General features: G+C 41.6%; 1 protein-coding gene across 3 annotated transcripts in view; it reads left to right on the top strand.

Moving 5' to 3' along the window:
- LOC127599671 (60S ribosomal protein L13) overlaps positions 1–20,301 on the top strand; it is a 39,874-nt gene that overhangs the window by 12,428 nt on the left and 7,145 nt on the right. For all 3 annotated transcript variants that reach the window (XM_052063792.1, XM_052063790.1, XM_052063789.1), the window contains 8 exons: positions 802–876; positions 4,421–4,504; positions 4,589–4,678; positions 5,535–5,633; positions 5,806–5,892; positions 6,339–6,398; positions 6,915–7,048; positions 18,230–18,284. In XM_052063792.1, the coding sequence (XP_051919752.1) occupies positions 802–876; positions 4,421–4,504; positions 4,589–4,678; positions 5,535–5,633; positions 5,806–5,892; positions 6,339–6,398; positions 6,915–7,048; positions 18,230–18,284 (684 nt within the window). The remainder of the gene's footprint in view (positions 1–801; positions 877–4,420; positions 4,505–4,588; positions 4,679–5,534; positions 5,634–5,805; positions 5,893–6,338; positions 6,399–6,914; positions 7,049–18,229; positions 18,285–20,301) is intronic.

Raw genomic sequence — 20,301 nt, 5'->3', positions numbered from 1 at the left:
TGGTGTGAATGTGAGTAAACCCGGGATAGACTCAGACTCCCCCGTGACCCCGAAAAGGAACGTTAGTATTCAAAATCATACATACAGATTCGAATACGGTATATAGATTACAGTTGGCTAAATCTTGTGCGCTAAATGTTCTCGAACCACCATTCTCCACATATATTAGTACATTTGCATTTGTTAAACCTGCATTGGATAGTACCCCCAGCTATTGCAGCTATATGGCAACGGCCCATTGAATGTGTTTTTCAAGGTGTGGACCTCCTCCATCCCTTTCAAAGACTGATACGTTCATAAAGCCGAGTCCTTCAATGCTCTCATGTCTTGTTTTAAATGTCCAGCAAGCCAGTTTTAATTAAAAGTTTCATTAGACTGGTGCTTCACATCCACAGTCTACGACAAGATGGCGTCTAAGGTCGCTCTTTTCAAGAAAAAATTGAGTTATAGTGTGGAAATGGACTGTAACTGATTGACGTGTCCTGCTTGTGATTGACGACCAGTACCGAGTGAATTGGTCCACTGTTGTCATACGTCAAGCTTTATGATTATGATCGATGAAGAGTTTGGGGTGTAATAGTGAAGGTAGTTGTAGGTGCTGGAACAAAGGTAATCAAGTCACAATTCTGCTAAAGACAATTTAAAAAACGTTTTCTATCGGTCTTGTTTGCATTGACATGGCACAATGGTCATTTTTAGCATCACATTTACTTGACAAGTCGAGATCCTGTGTATCTTTTCAAGGAATGCCGACAGTCTTAACTGTGAAATATTATAGAATGAAATCTTATCTCCCGTCAGGTGCATGCGGAGGAAATTTCCGGCAACAATGGCTATGTGGAGCTATCCTTCTGTGCCAAGAAGCTTGATGATAAGGTGAGAGGAGCACACATGGGAAAAAAAAAGAAAAGAAAAAAAAAGATGTTCAACATATAACGTTAGGTACACCTATCATTCAACAATCTAATGTGATTCAGTGGAAGAGCTGTCGCAAAATGTCTGCCGGAATTTAGTTAATATAATGCCTTGAGATAAGAAATTCGTTTATTCGGGGATGGCACAGAATAATTTTTTTCTCCAATAAAATGAATAGAAATGCCACTAATCTGTTACAGCCCCCCCACCACCCCTCCCCCCAAAAAACATACAGTATTGACGTTATTACATTGCGTGTAAATAATTACACAATTTCTGCTACCTCTTTTTACTTCAACTCAAAGAACATTGTGCTGCTCCTTCTGGTGTGAGCGCCCTGTCCACCTGGGGGTAGTACAATAAAGATATAGAGGCGCATTAAGAAGAGTTTCACAAAATGACTGTGAGTTGCATATTAGTCATTTTCCTCGAATGATTAAGAATATATGCCTGTGAGTATTGTTATATTGTGTATTTATATATGTGTACTCTGTGTTTAAACATTCATTGCTGTCAGAGTTAGCACAGATGCTAATCGTTAGCTGGTCCAAGGCGTTTGACATTATGTGCTAGAATTATGCTCAATAGAAGAAATTTAATAATGCCTCAGATTTATATGCTGGTTTTCTGGACAAGCGGACACAATATGTTCAAAATGTTCACAATGAATACATTATTTAAGCACTCAAACATTCACACTCTGGTGGCGGTAAGCTATTTTCTGTAGCCAGGGCTATCCTGAGGTAGACTGACGGAAGCGTGGCTGACAGTATGTGCTCACGGCTCGTTCGACCACCACCAAATATTCACAAGCATCCGTACACCAATAACCCAGTAAGAGTGGGAATTGGACAGTGGATCCTCCGGTTACTGGACGGCCCGCTCGTACCTCTGATCCACGGTTCAGCCAAGGCGAAGCTTTGTGGTTATTTTAAATTCGCATGTAAGGTTTAGTAAATCAATGGGGAGTGGTAATAAACAGCTTGAAGCCTCTTTATGAAGAATTGAGGTTAAAATTTTTGCTCACGAGTCAAAGCAAAACTATTTTCCGAACAAAGGCTCTTATCTCGAAAAACTTTGAAGCCAAGTCACTCGTTTCTTAAGGCACCACTCACTATACTGATCACATCAATGCATTATATCACACCTTATTTCACACCAGAGATGGCTAATGCTGACCTGGGCTGTTCTTCACATTGTAATATTTCTTCTCTCTTTCTCTCGCTCTTTTTTTTTTGTATTTGACTGAGGGAATATTTCAATCAGAAAGGCAGCAGGAGCTTATATCCAATTTAACTGTGGATGCAGTGCTTCATGTTCTCCGGAGGAGTTTCTTGCACTCAACTCGAAGTTCTCAGCAGTACTGGGAAAAAAAAACCTGTACAGTCTGTATTTCATTTTGTGCAATTTATAGCCACTCCTGGGACTGAGCTGACACGTGTATGAGTGCAATGACAGAGAGCCTTGATTAGAAATCCTCAACGAGCGCATCCTCTCATACATGATATTTGAAACTTAATTTCTGCAGGTATTTCTAAGAAATTGTCTGCCTAATGTACCTGATGAAAAAAATAATATTAGGTTTTGAGAGCTGTGAGCTTATCAGCGTGTATACAAATAATAGGCAGCTTCCATGAAAATGTGATGCTAAATATCGACCTCAGACTATATGTTAAGAAGATGTTGTTTTGTGAACACACAGGAAATGTTTTGGGACTCTGGGCCTCGGGGAAGAATGTTTAAAAAGACATAAAATGGCTCTTTATAACCCCTCTTGTCCCAAAAGAATAATTATTCATGCTAACAGTGAACAAAATAGCTTCACAAATTACGTACAACTCTAGATAACAGCAGCAACAACAACAAAAAAGAAGTTAAAAAAGGAATGTTCAATTTCAAAAGAATTATCTCAACCAGGGGTCCACGAATTTTTACCTGTGAGGGAGCCGGAGTCAGTTTTGAACAAAAGGTCTGACTATCGCAGATGTGTCTTCTAAAGCACAATTTTGTATTATCCATTTCAAGCTTCTTTTCAAGAAACACGTGACAAAACTTAAGTTTTAAGGAGGCTGGAATGGATGAATGGCATTTACATTTATTTTGTGGGGATTTAGTGAGGATGAATTCACTCGTATCTCAAGGCATCACCATATATAAATGAGCCTATAAAGATTATGGATATGTTGTTGGGAGAATTATTATTATTATTATTTTATTTTTTTACTTTTTATTCCATCCATTACCATTCAAAATAAATTGTGTGGTGGAACAGGATTAAAATGTCATGCTGTGAAAGAGCTAATAGAAAATGTTTGGAAAATGCAAATGGAAACCCATTTCACATTTTAGCTATACCTCGGTACGAAATGACAAACCCGAAGTGACTTGAATAATCAAGTGTATTATGAGGGATTTTTTTTTGTCCAACACTGGCATAACAACTGATGGTCTGTTGTTTTTAGGCACGTGTTCCTCACTCCAACCTGTTGTCATCAGCACACACACACACACACACACACACACACACGCACACACACACACACACACACACACACACACACCCACACACACACACACACACACACACACACACACGGGAATTAACAATGAAATATCCTTCTTCCACATAATGACTTGTGCTAGTTGATCATTCTTTCAGCTAGTTGTAATTAGCCCAAGATTACATTTGGACTTGTCTGATCTGTCCATGCTGCTGGCGTTGCCACTGGCTGCCCGCTGCCATGACAACAACGACAGGATGCTGCAGCTCCTTATGCTCTTGTCCCTCAGGAGATGTATCAGGCTAATGTGGCGGGAATTGCAGCCATAACTGTCAAATTTGGAGTACAAGACATCATACGCACTCGCACATACGCGTGCGGAGGATGGAAAAAAAGCCAATCACTCAACAGTGGATCTTATCTCCCCACCTTACCCATGTCAATAGGGTTAATCATTTAGGGAGTATTTTCCAAAGTAATGAAACGTAAATTCTCTCAGCAAGGTTTCCGTAGGTATTGTGTGAACCCCACGCCCATGCAAATTTGCCAGCTATAAATTGAGGTGTGTTGACTGGTGACAATGATCTGTGGCTGCTTATGTAATTATCAATGTCCAAGCGTGATGTGGACCCTCGCGTGTTAAAACGCTGACATCGATGATTATTTAGCCTCACTTCCCCAAATGAGGAAGCACATCGCGGCAATGTTTGCGCTGCTTCTCTCTGACCTTTAATCACAGACACAATAACATCTGCCTCTGCAATCAGCGAACATAAATCAACCTCAACAAGCCTTCCTCTGAAATTTGCTTGCAAATGCCATGGAGATGATTGTTGAAATCACCCGTCATTATTTAACCCTTCTTAGTAATGGTGTCTCTGCCGACGCCGCGTGATGAATTTGAGCTCGGGCAATATCAACAGCATCACTGTCAAATTGCATTTTCTGCTCTTCAGAGTCAGAGGGCCGGTCATTTTAGTCCTCTGCTTTCTCTGCTTCTGCAGGACCTTTTCAGCAAGTCTGACCCTTTTTTGGAAATATATCGTATCAACGATGACGAAACGGAGCAGCTTGTTCACAGAACTGAGGTAAAGCTATCATCTTTATGGTTCAGCTGCAGACTCTCCGCTGACAATTACTTTGCTGAATGTCTCGTCTTCCTTCTCAAACAGGTTATAAAGAACAACCTGAATCCTGTTTGGGAGCCTTTCAAAGTGTCTCTCATATCCCTGTGCAGTTGTGATGAAGAGAGGAAGCTTAAGGTAAATGACCCCCCAAAAATATTACGATTTGTTTTTGTGCTTTGGCTCAGCTGGAGTCATAAAAGCGAGAAAATGAGAAATAACTGGTGGGGTACGAAATTTTCATCTGTCCAATGGCCAGAAAATTGCGTTTACTTGCAAACTGTAATATGAGCCAAAACGAAAGCCGTACCAAAAATTCTGCCTTTAGAATGAACCCCACAGATTTTTTTTGGCGGGGGGAGGTGGGGGGCACAGATCGATTGCATGTAAATACATATTCATGGAAGAAGGGCATAAAAACAAATAATCAAATATACAACTTACCATGACAAATTTGCAATGTTGGTCTGTCTTGTACATATTAGAAAATTATGTGATTAATTTCTTGTTTGTACAAAATTGTTGTTTGTGAATTGTTAGTTCACATTTTGAAAATGAAGATGGAGGTCGTCAGTCTTAAGGTCCCACTGGTATGAATGTATTAAGACTAAGGCAATCGAAATAATCAGAATCAGAATCAGAATCATCTTTATTGGCCAAGTATGTAGAACACACAAGGAATTTGTCTCCGGTATCACACAATGCATTAGTATCATCGTAAACAAGGACATGACAAATAGGTATGGAAGGACATTTGTAATGTACCGGTAAGTGAACCGTAGTGTGGTGGTACCACCCAGTGACAACTGTGAGACAATGTGCAAAGTATCAAGCAAAGCTAAAGTGATCAGTGCTAGAATACAATAATTGTCATTAAATTGTGCTTTTGTAACAAATGTGGTGGTCGAGAGAAATAGAACACAAGAGGAAATTGATGAATATGGGGTCCAGCTGACAGAAACAAAAGAAAACCGTGTTGTACGTGTGTCTACAGTGCCTCGTGTGGGACTATGACTCCAGGGGGAAGCACGACTTCATTGGAGAGTTCTATGCTACTTTCAGAGAAATGCAGAAAATCTCCAGTGGAAATAAGGTCAGTGAAGCAGAGGCGCAAGGAGAGACAGTTCTGTCACGTCTTTGTTATAGATTGGCATCTCATTGCTAAAACCTCTCACTGACCAAGCAACTGCCTCAATAAGTGGTGAAAACATCGTGCCTTGCCTGATGACTTTTTTTTGGGGTGGGGCTGGGGGGTTTTATTTCAGGTGACGTGGGATTGCGTGAATCCCAAGTACAAACAGAAGAAAAGGAACTATAAAAACTCAGGCGTTGTCATCTTAAATGATGTCAAGGTAGGATTCCTGCTTCACCTTACCCTGACCAGCCTCACTATGAGACAAACCTGCTTTCCTACTCAATTTAATACATTAATCAAATCTGACCCAAAAATGTAATGCGATTTGATGTTTACTAACAGAAGTTGGTGGTCATGAATTTGCTCGGCCAAAATAATTAACGCAACTGTGGGTAAAAGTAACCCAATCTGCTCAAAATCTGAAGCGTGTGTGAGCGAGTTTGGAAAACAAGCCAGTATTTTTTACTGTGTGAGGTGATTGGACGAGCATGCATTTCTCATTGCACTTCAAATGTCAATAAAGTTAACTTTTTTTTTTTAAACAAAACTACCAAATTCAATATGACGGTGTTTGCCTTCGACCAATTGTTATAAACAGATGGCGTGCACCCACTCGAACATCACCACTGGTTTTTGTTTATTTTTATTTTTTTCCACCCGCAGCTCCACAGAGTTTACTCCTTCTTGGATTATATCATGGGCGGATGCCAAATTCACTTTACGGTAATTAATGAATTTTTTTTTCACCTCTCTATCGCTGCGATTTGAAATGCTTGCATTGCGTGAACTCACTATAGGCTTGCATCAGACGGAATGGGATTTGTTTAAAGTCAGAATTGTTCAACTTTTTTCCACACCCTGGCACGTGTTTTCCATCCCTGTGCACAGTTCCACTTGTTATTGTAGGCAGCATCACGGATTCCACAGAGCCTCCTTCAACTCGTGCCCTTGGCGGGCCCCGTCTTTTGCGCCTTTTCTATCATCAGTCGGACTCCTGAAGCAATGAATATTAATGCTCAACACCGCCGCGTTACATAAAGTTTGTCAGAATCCAAACGGAGGGGGATTTGTGCTCAACCTGTGTGGGTGTCTAAAAAGCAACAATTTGGCGCAGATCGTATAATTTATTCTGCATATTTATGGATCCCTGACACCAGCTGACATGATCGTTTCTCGAGATGAACGATTGCGTTGTTGACCCCTGTGTTTTACAAAGGGCGCTATTCTCTTTCTCGCCAGGTGGCCATTGACTTCACAGCTTCCAACGGAGACCCCAGGAACAGCTGCTCTTTGCACTACATCAACCCCTACCAGCCGAACGAGTACCTGAAGGCTCTGATAGCCGTGGGCGAGATCTGCCAGGACTATGACAGGTTTGTCACCGTTTTGTCGCGCTGGAAACACAGATTCCAGGCCACGTGTGCTTTTCTGAGCACCATTTTGGCGCATGACCTGATCCAATTCTATGTAAGTAAAAATTATTTTACTTACAATGTATAGTTGTTCGTCTACTTCATCTATGCCAGCGACGTATTGTGACAAGCACGATGATTAAACGCTCATCCGCTTGTTGAATGAAGGTACAATGAACGTATCTATTTAAATAATAGCTTTGTGTGTAACCGAGCAGTCACAGATTTCACCCTAAGTGTATTTGTGAGTGAACTGAGACAAGATAATCACAAGTTAAATGGAGACTTATTTTCATTTGTTTTGCCTCAGCCCGAACATGATTTGAAAAAGCCGCATGCTGACAGTGTTCGAAAATGTTTTGCCCAAAGTGCCACATATTTTATGTACTGTCATACTAGATTCTTTCAAAGTCATCGTTATACAAAAAAAATAATATGTCTGAATAGCTTGTAATGTGACATTAGGATGGATTTTTTTTTTCTTTTCACCAATAGGGCAGAATTCTGAAGTTAATTCATAGTTTTAAAGAGAACAATTTAAAAACAACAGATTACAACAATTACCGGTAGTGTCTCTCTGCGCAGCCTGCTACCAAATGCAACAGGTGTTTGGGGACTACTAATACAATGCACAGTTTTTATAATATCATTAGGCAAACACAAGCAATTTCCAGGTGCCCCCAAATTTCTCAAACTGATTGTTGCCGTTTTCTTCTTAACACAGGTGCTTAGAAATGCATGGAAATGCTTACTCTATCTTGATGATTTCGACTCCTCCCCTCTTTTCTCATGCAAAGGACAACTACATAGCCTTACTGTACATGTCGCAGACTTCAGACACATAGCCAAAGAAACTTGTTGGCAAGCATGTGATGAAGAAAATAGTCACAACCAAATGGTGCTTTGCTGCTGACCAATGGCTTGTGTGTCTCGCTCCACCGTTTTGGTCCCATGGAATGGTTCGCCCGTTTGCTGATAATACAGCACCATTGATTATTTTTGCTGTTTTCTAATTAATGTGTTTTTTGTTGGAGGGGTACAAAGTTTGTTTGGTCCTTTTCTGGTGTGGTTTTGTGAAGCTACCTAATCTGCGAACCAGTTGAGTCACGAATGTCGTTACAATATTCCGGACACGCTGCTTGTAGTACCTGATCATGTGTTTCCATTCGGATCGAGAAAATATATGAGATATTGACCTTTAGATCAGCCATTGGCATTTTAATCCCGTTTTATTAGTCCTTGCTTTGAAATCATTTCACTGACATTTCATGCTTCATTCCTGCATGACTGGTGTATTGAGGCAACAGTTGTATCTCTTTTCCGATCTTAATTCTTATTAGATAATTATTGTCCTACAAACACGTTATATTTATGATAGGGGGCATGTCAGATCAATAAACTATGATTGTTAAATATATAAAATCAGTGAAGGGTTGCCATAGTGAAGTGCAGCTAAGCAGTGCAGGCAATGTTAAGTGCAAATTAAGTACATTCATTCCGTTAGGAGTCATTGAAAATGGGATGTTTTAATTCCCACCAGCTGAATGGAATAACATTCAACCTGATGAAAGTGCTCAGCTATTTTATAAACACTTGAAACATGGCTCCAATTGCAGGTTCAGCTTTTTGGCTCAAATGTGGAGCAATGACGCCTTACAGTGAAGAACAGCTTCAGATGCAATTGGACTTTGTAATCCAAAATAATATTCGCTCTGTGATTGCCATTGGCATTTGGATTTTTATTGTCCTTTTGTGACTTCAACTACAGTGCAGACAATCTATTTCATTTTTGGAATGTCAGCCAGATCGATGCTTTAGCCAATGTTTTCCTGAGCTGTATGTAATTTTAACATTATGTTTGTAGCAGGAAAAAAAACACTATCCATTCCAGACACTGCACAATTTACAATATGTTCATATTTATCTTTTTCCCATAGATATTCACTTATAGAGAGAAAAAACATCTATTCTGTCCTTGTAGCAAAACACCAAACAGCCAGGGGGACAGACAACTGTGCTAATAAATAACCAAGGGGATTTTCAGGAGATCGACGGGGAAGGAAGGTCAGGGGCATACAGGAGCTCAATCGATGAAAAAGTGTTGGAACTTCTTGAATGGGTGTGCAGTAAACAATGTGGCAATGAATTAAAAAAAAAGAGATTTCACGAGTTGAATTAATAAAAAAAATCAAACTCATTGATTGTACAGATTCATTGAAAAGTTGGAAAATGCATTTCAGAAGACCAATTCCTACCTAATTTCTACACTAACCTTAATATAATGTGAGGGATGACTATCAAGCAATGTTCCTGTTAATTTTTCATGCATCTGAGCATTCACACAAATTTTCTTGAGCATTCCTTGGACCACGGTGGGCAACATCAGCCATGCACACGGCGGCCAAACCAGTATCACAAATTCTGTGATCATAACAAGTTGTGTGATGTGGTCTGTGAGGAAAAAATTCAAATCATCTTAATATCAAAATTTTAGATTTATGACAAGATTAAAATATTTAAAACGTTTTTTAAAACTTTTATTTTAGCACATAGGTTATTTTAAGCATACCGGTAATTAAATAAGTCAATCTGTGTAACTACGGTCCCACATTGTCCACTCATAAATAATGGAAAACGCGCCATTTAATAAAACACAAATTCCTTGTCACCTGACCTTTAAAACGCATGAAAGAGCCTCATTCAAGGGGTTCGTAAACTATGCCCATGTTTGGACTGCCTGAATGGAGCTGTTTGTGAGTCACCTACGGTGTCTCGTCAGTGGTGAATGTGAGTGTACCTGTGTCAAAGTATACTTCCAACTCGAGTTGAACTACTGAGTGCGCACCCTCGGTCGCACTAATGAGACTGTCATGGAAGTTTGGAATAGTCCTGTTTGTAAATGACCCTGGGGTGGACATGAAGGAATGAGTTTAGAAATGTAGTGCGTTCATGGTGAGCGCCAACGTCACTGTGTGTGCTGAGAGGGTGAGAGAAGTGCTCAATTGCTCACGCGCGCAGCTTAGAGGGAACAATACGTTACTCGCCAAGAAGTTGAATATCTTCTGCAGTTGTTTGTTTACATTCAACCTTCAGCTTCTGGCGCTGCAGCCAATGCGAGTGACATCATGCACACTGTGATTGCGAGATTACAATTTCAGCATCTCGGTGCTTTCCTAATGGTCGGTGGAGACTTCAATCGTGTTCCTCTCCTATCTTCTAACGACTTCAGACAACATGTATGTCTTTGAACTAGGGGGAATAAAACGGGACTTGTTGGATGCCAATATGAAGGCAGATATTTGAATTGAATATTTTCATTTTTATGACGATTTTGTGAATGTTCTAAATTTTATCATGTTGTGTTTGAGTAACTGACAGTGTAGTGGTACACTCGTCTGACTTGTGTGCGGGGCAGCGCGGGATTGGTTCACACTCAGTGGCGGCGTCAATGCTTGTTTGCCTCTATATGTGCCCTGCGAATGGCTGGTGATCAGTTCAGGCTTCTAAACCCCCCCCCCCCCCCCCCACCCCCCATGACATGACTTTGTGTTTGAGGTTTTATGTTCGAACTTTATCATGTAACACTTTGTTACAGCTGCTCATAAAAAAGTGCTCAAAAAATAAAGCAGGGTTGAGAATTAAACATTCCATATTGCATTCTAATTTCAGGAAATTTGGGGATTCCGTAGCTACAAACTTTACTCATCAAAATTACAGAAACACAAAATCAAGAAATATTTCTTCTGACTTGAGATTAATTAGCACAAACCGTTTTCATGATTGACGATATATTTATTTCTAATTTACTGAGATGCATTCACATGTTGGGAGAAAGATGAATTTGACTCCATGATTTTCATATCCCTGTCCAAAGAGAGTAATATTGGGGGTTTCTAACCTTCACGCCAGAAGGTTTTGTTGCGACAACATATGGAAATGGTACAGTATGTTCCGGTCCGTATGCTGTGCTATTTATCTGTTTTGCATGTAGCGCACCGATGTGGCTCCATGTGCTTCCTCTTGTGGATAACCGTGTGATGAGGTCTTTTCATTGCATCTGTTTCAACTAGCATCATCTGCTTTGCTGGCGTAGGCTCATTCCCCTGAACCACACACACACTCGCACACACACACATCACATGCAGTACTGTACAATCATGAGTAACACAACCGCATCAGGAGTTGTGAATCATGGAAGAAGCATACTTTAGTTAACATGTTTGAGCTCCATGTTGAATGGAAAGATGTTGGATGCATATCCAACTCATAGCAAACACACAATATGTTAGTTACTAGGTACTTGCCGATTAATGGGAACGGATTCGTCACACGGCCTGTTTTAGAGCCAGACCTCCATCAACTCTTGAAACTAAGCCAGATGAGGATTAAGACTGAATCTTGATTTATGCAGATCCTCCTATTGAATGTCAGGGGAGGAATGTCTGGCTAATTATAGCATCCCGGAGATAACGCAGGAGAGAGTGAATGAACACTTGTCATTTAGTTTATCTGCGTGTGTGTTTACATGGAAACAGAAGAGCATTTGACATGCGAACAGATCTTGGAGTGAAGAGTGTAGGCAGCCCTTCCCTGCAAAATTGAAATAGTGAGGTACAAAATGTGGGAAAACAAACCTTTTAGCCTTTCAGTGAATAGAGGTGATGTGGGTTTTTAGAGTCCTTGCAGAGGAGTGCGTGATGGAGCTTACATGACAAGCTTTTGTCTGTGTGGGCAGATGCTCATTTACTTTGCTGAGAGAGCCATTATGCTCCACGTGCTGACAACGTGGGATAAAAAAAAAAGGACCACCGCGCCACACCGCAAAACCCAATACGATATAATAGATGTGATTTGTTTGTTCGTATACAACAGATATAGATAGAAGTTGAAGGTTAATGTGGGCAATGACATCACGCGGCTTGAAAATGAATGCTATTTTGCGCATCATCTTTTTTGCAAGCGTGTGCTCACATTTGGATGAACATTTTCTGTACCGACGAGGAACAGGCTTCACGGCTTGACTCACTTGTCCCCACCATCCCTCAGCATTTCTTTCAGCGGCGTTGTTATCAGTTGCTTTAAAGGGTGGAATGATGAAAACGAGCCAGGCATATTGATCATTTTCTTCTCGTGGGAGTAAAATACTATAGGGGTACTGCGGATCGGGTTGGGAAAGTTCATTTGCTATGCTAACTAGGTCACACTGAATTGAATTTGAATGATTGTGTCCAGTTGAATATAAAAAAAATGAACTTGTTGAAAATACTGTCATGTTCCTTTTGTTTCAGCAAGTTTCAAACGCCAATGTCATGAGTAAGAACTTGTGGCTTGAATACTCTTTTTAAAACAAAAGCAGGACTCTAGTCTTGGAAGGGTTCTGGTTCATTACAACACATTTTGACTGAAAATGAGGGAATTAAATTGTCATTAGGCCTACATAAAATGCTCCAAATTTGACTGAGTTACTACTACAAACGGTTGTTTTTGAGATGGGTTCATTTTTTTTAGATTGAGTGATCCTAACTATTTTACAGGTTTTAATTGTGTTAACTTGCCTCTTTTCAAGAAGGAGTACTGTTAAGATTTTAAAGTGTCCTGTATGTTTTTACAGAGTACTGTAGTACTAGATCTCCAATCACCACGAGTAAGCAAACCCTTCCATGTCATTTGACCAAGGCGGAGTGATTGAGAAAATAGATTAACTGGCTTGAACCATTGATTTTAGCCTTCTTTTCCACAGCCATAGTTACAATGAGTGACGTGTCAATCAAAAATACATGAGGTAAACCGTTTGAAAGGGAGGGAGAAGTCTGGTGGCCGTGATTTGCATTTCAACAGCTAAGTTCGTTGGAAAATAGATAAAGTGGAATTTCAGACATACGGTAGTTTACATAGTCATTGAGGGGATGGCTCATTAATTCAAGAGATTGAAAGGAACGAGTCTGGGTCAGGGGTTGGACAAACAGCATAATGAGCAGAATGATGTAGGCCATTTAATTGTGCGCTCAAAATTGATTGTACATTATAGTACCATATTTTGAATTCACTTTTGGACACTGGATGACTTACGTTTACAATGGAAACTGCTGTTTGTTTGCCTGCGCCAAGACCTTAATTGTATTTGCTGTTTTTACAGCTGGGGAGATAGTTGCTAGCTTTCACCTCCGCCTAGAGCTGATGGTCACGAGCAGACTAACCATTATGTTTTGCAAAATGAATCAAAGACAACCCAACCAAACATTTCATATTACTGTGAGAAAATGTCTTTCACAAACCTGATGATGGTGGTGTCGTACCAAGTCTGCAGAAGTGTGAATAGGTTGCATACGTGCAAGTCTCGAGCAAGTCCCAAGTCACTGTGGGGGAAATAAATAAAGAAATCAAGTTGCCACAAAATTTAAAGCAAGTACAGTCAATTCATTACTTGGTTCATGCAAGTTGTAAATCAACTGGTAAAATCTCGCTCAGTCACAACATATATTGGAGTGATAAAATATTTCTTCACTGATCATAACCCAATAAGTGCATTGTCTCAACAAATTAAACAAACAACACTTATATAAATACTAGCTGGTTTGCCGCCCTCCGGGCGGCTCATCAGCTAGTTCCTGCGGAAGGCTGGTAAGGTGGTGGTTCGCCGCCCTCCGGGCGGCTCATCAGCTAGTTCCTGCGGAAGGCTGGTAAGGTGGGCCTTCGGCCCACAAAAGTGTTGTTGCTTGGTTCAACTTTTTGTTCATCTTCATTGCTTATCGCGAAAATAAAGAGATGTTTAGCTCTACTAAATAACTAACAATTTCATTGCAATGCTTGTGGGTAGACAACATTTTTTCGCTAAGATGCCCGCGCGATCATAGTGAGCCACTGCCTGAGCGGCGCAGTGACGGCGCGCAGCGGCGCGGTGAAGTAGGTACGTTTTGAAAAGGGACAGACGGAAGGACAGACCGCTTGCGGGACGACGCGCAATTATTATATAAATATGTAAATATACATCCAGTTACATTATGTACCATAATGCATGTATTTTTATGAACTAATGTTTGTGTGAGTGTCACATTGTTACTGTAATGATAAATATTGAAATACTGTAGACTCAATGTGGGAGTAAATGCTTAATCATCAGATTTATAAGCTACCGGTACATATTTTTACATATTTTCGTGCCAATCTTTCAGTTCAGTGAAGTTGATGTGCATTATTTTACGGGGGCCCTTCCACATCAAACATGGCAGACACGCTTAAGACCAGAAAAGTACCCCACCTACTGCCCGAAGACAGCTGGGATAGGCTCCAGCAGCCCTGCAACCCTCGTGAGGATAAAGCGGATTAGAAAATGGATACATATAATTTGATTCTGAATAGGTGACAGGCTATTGGTTCCATTCATTGATTGTACTTGTGCGTTTCAGCAACAGAGACACTTCTTATTTTGTTACTATATATAAAATCCTAAATATTATTTGAGTTAAGTATTCTTGTAAACCACAATATGTACAGTGCAGTATATACTGCCAGAGTCTCTGTCGCTAGCAAGCTTTCACAATCGAAAATACATTTCCGGATACACACAGGCATCCAGCCAGCTCGGCGCTGCCAAACCATATCAATACAGTTACTCTGCATTTTGCATTTTAGCCACAGGTAATATGAAATTATACATCTGCATAAGTATAATTTTAAAACACAATACTGTACTGGATCTCACTATACAGTGATCCCTCGCTATTTCGCGTTTAGTTTATTGCGGATTTTTTCAAACATATTCATAAAAATAGAAACAATTCATATACATGGAGTACAGTACTGTATATGTTGCTCTATGTGACTCGTTGTTGTTTTGCAGCTTGTCACGGACTGTTTGTGGACTTTATATATATATATATATATATATATATATATATATATATAAACAACAAACACAACCTGCGAAAGTGTATGCTCAGTGGCAGGGTCCTAACAACAGAGCTGACCCACCAAGACTGGAAACTGAAAGGTGCTGGAAAGGCATATGGGAGAAGGAGGTTGCACATAACAGCAGTGCACAATGGCTGGTAACACTGAGAGACGAGCTCAGCAACCTCCCTGAACAGAACCCATTACCATAACAGTGGCAGACATACAAGAAAGAGTCTCAGATATGAAGAACTGGACAGTACCAGGCCCGGACATGGTCCATACCGACTGGCTAAAGAAACTCACAGAAACTCACAGCAACTCCATGAGCGCCTAGCAGCACAAATGAACTAGCTGCTGAGGGATGGGACTCACCCAGGATGGCTAACCGGAGGGCGAATGATCCTGATCATGAAGGATCCCTCAAAGGGTGCAGTCCCATCCAACTATCGGCCAATAACCTCTCCACAACATGGAAGCCCATGTCAGGCATCATTGCGGCTAAGATAAGTGGACAAATGGATCAATACATGAGCAAAGCACAGAAGGGCATTGGTAGAGATACCAGAGGAGCCTAACATCAGCTCCTGGTTGACAGAACAGTCGCACAAGACTGCAGGTCCCGACGTACCAACCTGTGCACAGCCTGGATTGATTACAAGAAAGCCTATGACTCGATGCCACATACATGGATCGCTGAATGCTTGGAGTTGTATAAGTTGAACAGGACCCTAAGAGCCTTCGTTGCGAACTCGATGAGGATGTGGAAAACCACACTTGAAGCCAATGGCAAGCCACTTACCCAAGTGTCCATCAAATGTGGCATATACCAAGGTGATGCACTCTCCCCACTGCTGTTCTGCATAGGACTGAACCCTCTAAGCCAAGTAATCACCAAGACAGGCTATGGATACCGCCTCAGAAATGGAGCTACAATCAGTCACCTCCTCTACATGGATGACATAAAGCTGTATGCTAAGAGCGAAAGGGACATAGACTCCCTGATCCACACGACCAAGATCTACAGCAGCGACATCGGGATGTCATTCGGGCTTGAGAAATGTAGTCGGATGGTGACTAAGAGAGGAAAGGTAGTCCGCACTGAAGGGGTCTCACTCCCTGAAGGAACAATAGCAGACATTGAGGACAGCTACAAGTACCTCGGTATACCACAAGCCAATGGCAACCTCGAACTGGCAACAAGGAAAGCGGCTACGGCCAAATACCTCCAGCGAGTGAGGCAAGTCCTAAGAAGCCAGCTCAATGGCAAGAATAAGACCCGGGCAATAAACAGCTATGCCCTGCCAGTGATCAGATACCCTGCAGGAATAATAAGGTGGCCAAAGGAAGAGATTCAGACCAAGGACGTTAAGACCCGAAAGCTCCTAACCATGCATGGAGGGTTCCATCCCAAATCCAGCACCCTGAGACTGTACGCAAGCCGAAAGGAAGGAGGCCGGGGACTAGTGAGTGTGAGAGCCACTGTCCAGGATGAAACATCCAAGCTCCATGAATACATCAAGGAGAAGGCTCCAACGGATGACTTACTCAGAGAATGTCTCAGACAATGGAGAATAGAAGATGAGGCGCTGGAAGAGGGACCATCATGGGAGGACAAGCCCCTACACGGGATGTACCACCGGACCATAACTGAAGTGGCTGATCTCAAGAAGTCCTACCAGTGGCTAGACAGGGCTGGCCTGAAGGACAGCACAGAGGCACTCATCCTGGCTGCTCAGGAGCAGGCCCTGAGCACCAGAGCCATTGAGGCCCAGATATACCACACCAGACAAGACCCACGGTGTAGGTTGTGCAAAGAGGCACATGAGACGATCCAACACATAACTACAGGGTGTAAGATGCTGGCAACATCGGACATCTCAGTCCAGAAATGTGCAGTGCTGGGAACAGCAAGGATACTGCGCAGAACCCTCAAGCTTCCTGGCCTCTGGTAGAGGACCCAAGCTGAATGAGGGACGGACACCACCCGAGGGGGGGTGAGACGAGGAATTTTTTACGTATATACATATATGTATATATATTTTTTTACCTGTATATGTTAATTGGGGGCTGCCCGGTAGTCCAGTGGTTAGCACGTCGGCTTCACAGTGCAGAGGTACCGGGTTCGATTCCAGCTCCGGCCTCCCTGTGTGGAGTTTGCATGTTCTCCCCGGGCCTGCGTGGGTTTTCTCCGGGTGCTCCGGTTTCCTCCCACATTCCAAAAATATGCATGGCAGGCTGATTGAACACTCTAAATTGTCCCTAGGTGTGAGTGTGAGTGCAAATGGTTGTTCGTCTCTGTGTGCCCTGCGATTGGCTGGCAACCGATTCAGGGTGTCCCCCGCCTACTGCCCGAAGACAGCTGGAATAGGCTCCAGCACCCCCCGCGACCCTAGTGAGGATCAAGCGGTACGGAAGATGAATGAATGAATGAATGAATGTTAATTGGTCGCTACCTCGCAGATTTTCGTTTATTGCGGGTGGTTTTGGTCCCCATTAACCACGATAAACGAGGGATTACTGTACATCTCTCATTTCCGACCTGCCTGCACTTCTATGATCTGGTTCTCTGCGTGGTTATGACAAATATAGAAGCAGCTGAGAGTCATTTGAGTTTCTCCATGAGGGATTATAATTACTACAATAAATTACAAATTAAAACATTAAATATGCTCACCTCCTTTTATCATTTACTGTCTTCCAGTTAGATCTCAGTCATTAAACTGCACTCATAATTTGCGTCATCAAAAAAGGCTGATTGGTCCACAATCCTTTATATTTTACATATTTGTTTCGCTTAAAGCCGAATGACAAAACTGAGTGCACCAATGGCAGCCACAACCAGTCACATTGAGTATTAGTTGAGACAAGCCTTGGATTCATCACTTCAGTTCATCCGGGTAGACTTAAATCTTCCTCTTGCCCTTCATACCTGGCGGCATGATAATGAGCTGCCAATGTTACATTGTGATCAAAATCATTTCCAGCGTGCACACGAAGGAAAGTAGATAGACTGCGAGCTGGTGTCTCACAAGAGGAGGTTGCAGCAGCTGCCTGCGGGCACCGTGGGAGAAATTTCAAATTGTAATTCAGCCTTTTAGCATTTATGAAATGCAAACAAGCAGGAGGTTTGACCTTGGAAATGTGAACAGATGGATAAACTCTGAATATGTTTGAGATCACCGTCAAAAGTGTGTGCAAATTCCACGATACACTTGTTTGATAGGTTTTCCTATATTTTTTTCTTTCCAGTGACAAAAGATTTTCAGCCTTGGGGTTTGGCGCCAGAATCCCTCCAAATTACGAGGTGAGGTCTTGTCTTCGTCCTTCCGCAGTCAACTGACCTTCACTTCAGGCAACATGCACACACACGCTCTATAATCTGGTTCCTTTTTAAATACGCGGGAACTGCGCATGATGATGATTTCCATAAAAAAAAGGAATCGACAACACAATTTGTCATGCGGTCCTAATTTCATATTTGAAACTAATTATGTAGTTGTTTTCATTCATTCAACCCTTACCTTGGCAAATCAACTTATTCTGAGAAAAATAATGTGTCGGCTCAAATAATAGACCCCTTGGTGCTGATGCTCAATTTACATTCATTACATTCAAGAACTCATAAGTAGGAAAGCAATTTTTTTTAAAGTAAATTAGACTTCGGTAACCGCAGGCCTCGAGTGATTGGCTGCAGCTCTGGGGAGGAACATAAAACGTGAGATGCACACACAGACACACACCCACACACGTGCGCATACGCAAATCAGCTTTCATGTTTTTTTGCAGTGATCCCCGACCCTTTTTGTGTCACTGACTGGCGTAGACAAGTACATGCTTTTCACGGACTGGCAACAATTTGCTGATGGCACTGGGAGTGGGTTATGGGTGCTAAAATATATATTTTTTCTCCATTCCTTTTAAAATGATAGTTTTGAAGACAACAAAGATGATTCTAGAGTAATTCACCATTGTAACGCACACAATTCTTTCCATTCATTTCAAGCGTTTTTAGTCAACGGGACAACAAATGTCGAATAATATAAAATCACACAGTAAATTACTAAAAATTCAGTAAAAATATGTATTCCTTAATGAACATGTAAAAATAATACTGAAGCTCCTCTGGGGAGGGCGGGAGGGAGGTTCTGGCAGTCCGCAGACCGTTGGTTGGAGACCACTCTCTTAGTGGAGATTTCTGTCCCTTGTATTGCTCTCATTGCTGTCGATGTACGCAAAAATCTGTCACAATTGCCATATCTTTGTTAGTCTATATAGAACACACACTTTACATGCGGACTGCTAACATTTAGGAACAGGCATGTCCAGCTCTGGTGCTCTGGTTTCAGATGTGTCCTTCCTGCAACACACCTGATTCAAATGATCAGCTCATCAGCAAGCTGTGAAGAAGCCTGAAAACGATCTTGATCATTTAAATCAGGTGTGTTGCACGAAGGACACGTCCGGAATATGTCGGACAGCAGCCCTTGAGGTCTGAGTTTCGACACCCCTGATTTAGGGAACAATTACATCTGGGCACAGTGGGTATATGGTAAGCGTGTCTGTCGCATAGTCAGAGGTTCTCTAATAATCATAATCACATATGTTTGTGCATTGTGTGTGGGTGGGGCTTTTTCATGGAGGGTTTACTCCACCCCTTGGAATGACACAAGCAGTATGACATGAAGATTTGCATTGTGTTAGGTGCTTTGCAATTAGAAAAAAGAAAAATACATAAAGGAGAAATCAATGTTAATGCAGCTTCCTTTTACTCAGAAAGACAATTAATAGGATGTTCTGCTATTTTTTTCCCCTATATCCCTTTTGCGTAATTTCACTCCAAGACATTCCTCCTATTAACTTTGTTACATTTATGCATGATTGTGAGGTTGCATTGTGAAATAATTACATTCTCAATGAGAAGGCTTAAGTGATACAAATTACATCCAGTACATGGTCGGATGGAGCTGGCACCCAATAAAACAACACAGTGAAACCCCTGAACAAGTGACCATTACCGATCTCATTCGTCACACTTGTGCATTACTAATGTCATTCGTCACGCCTCTTTATTGCTGATGGCATTAGTCACACCTGTGCTGTGCAGTGAAGGACGACCGTCAAAACGAAAGGAAGACGCCTGACTCATTATGATACCATCCTCTACTATTCATCTATATACTGTATGCATTTTACATTTCTCCTTTGAATAATTCAAAAAATAAAACGCAAGCCAGCTGGAGAGGACTCACTTGGTTTGGCTGGCAGACGGCGTTGCTTTAAGGGAAAGAAGCAGTACTTAATACTGTATGTACTTCCGTTAG

This window comes from Hippocampus zosterae, chromosome 4 (genome assembly GCF_025434085.1).
Source record: "Hippocampus zosterae strain Florida chromosome 4, ASM2543408v3, whole genome shotgun sequence".
NCBI classification, from domain to species: domain Eukaryota; kingdom Metazoa; phylum Chordata; class Actinopteri; order Syngnathiformes; family Syngnathidae; genus Hippocampus; species Hippocampus zosterae.
The sequence above is the reverse complement of the archived record's forward strand: the minus strand, read 5'-3'. Positions and strand labels throughout refer to the sequence as shown.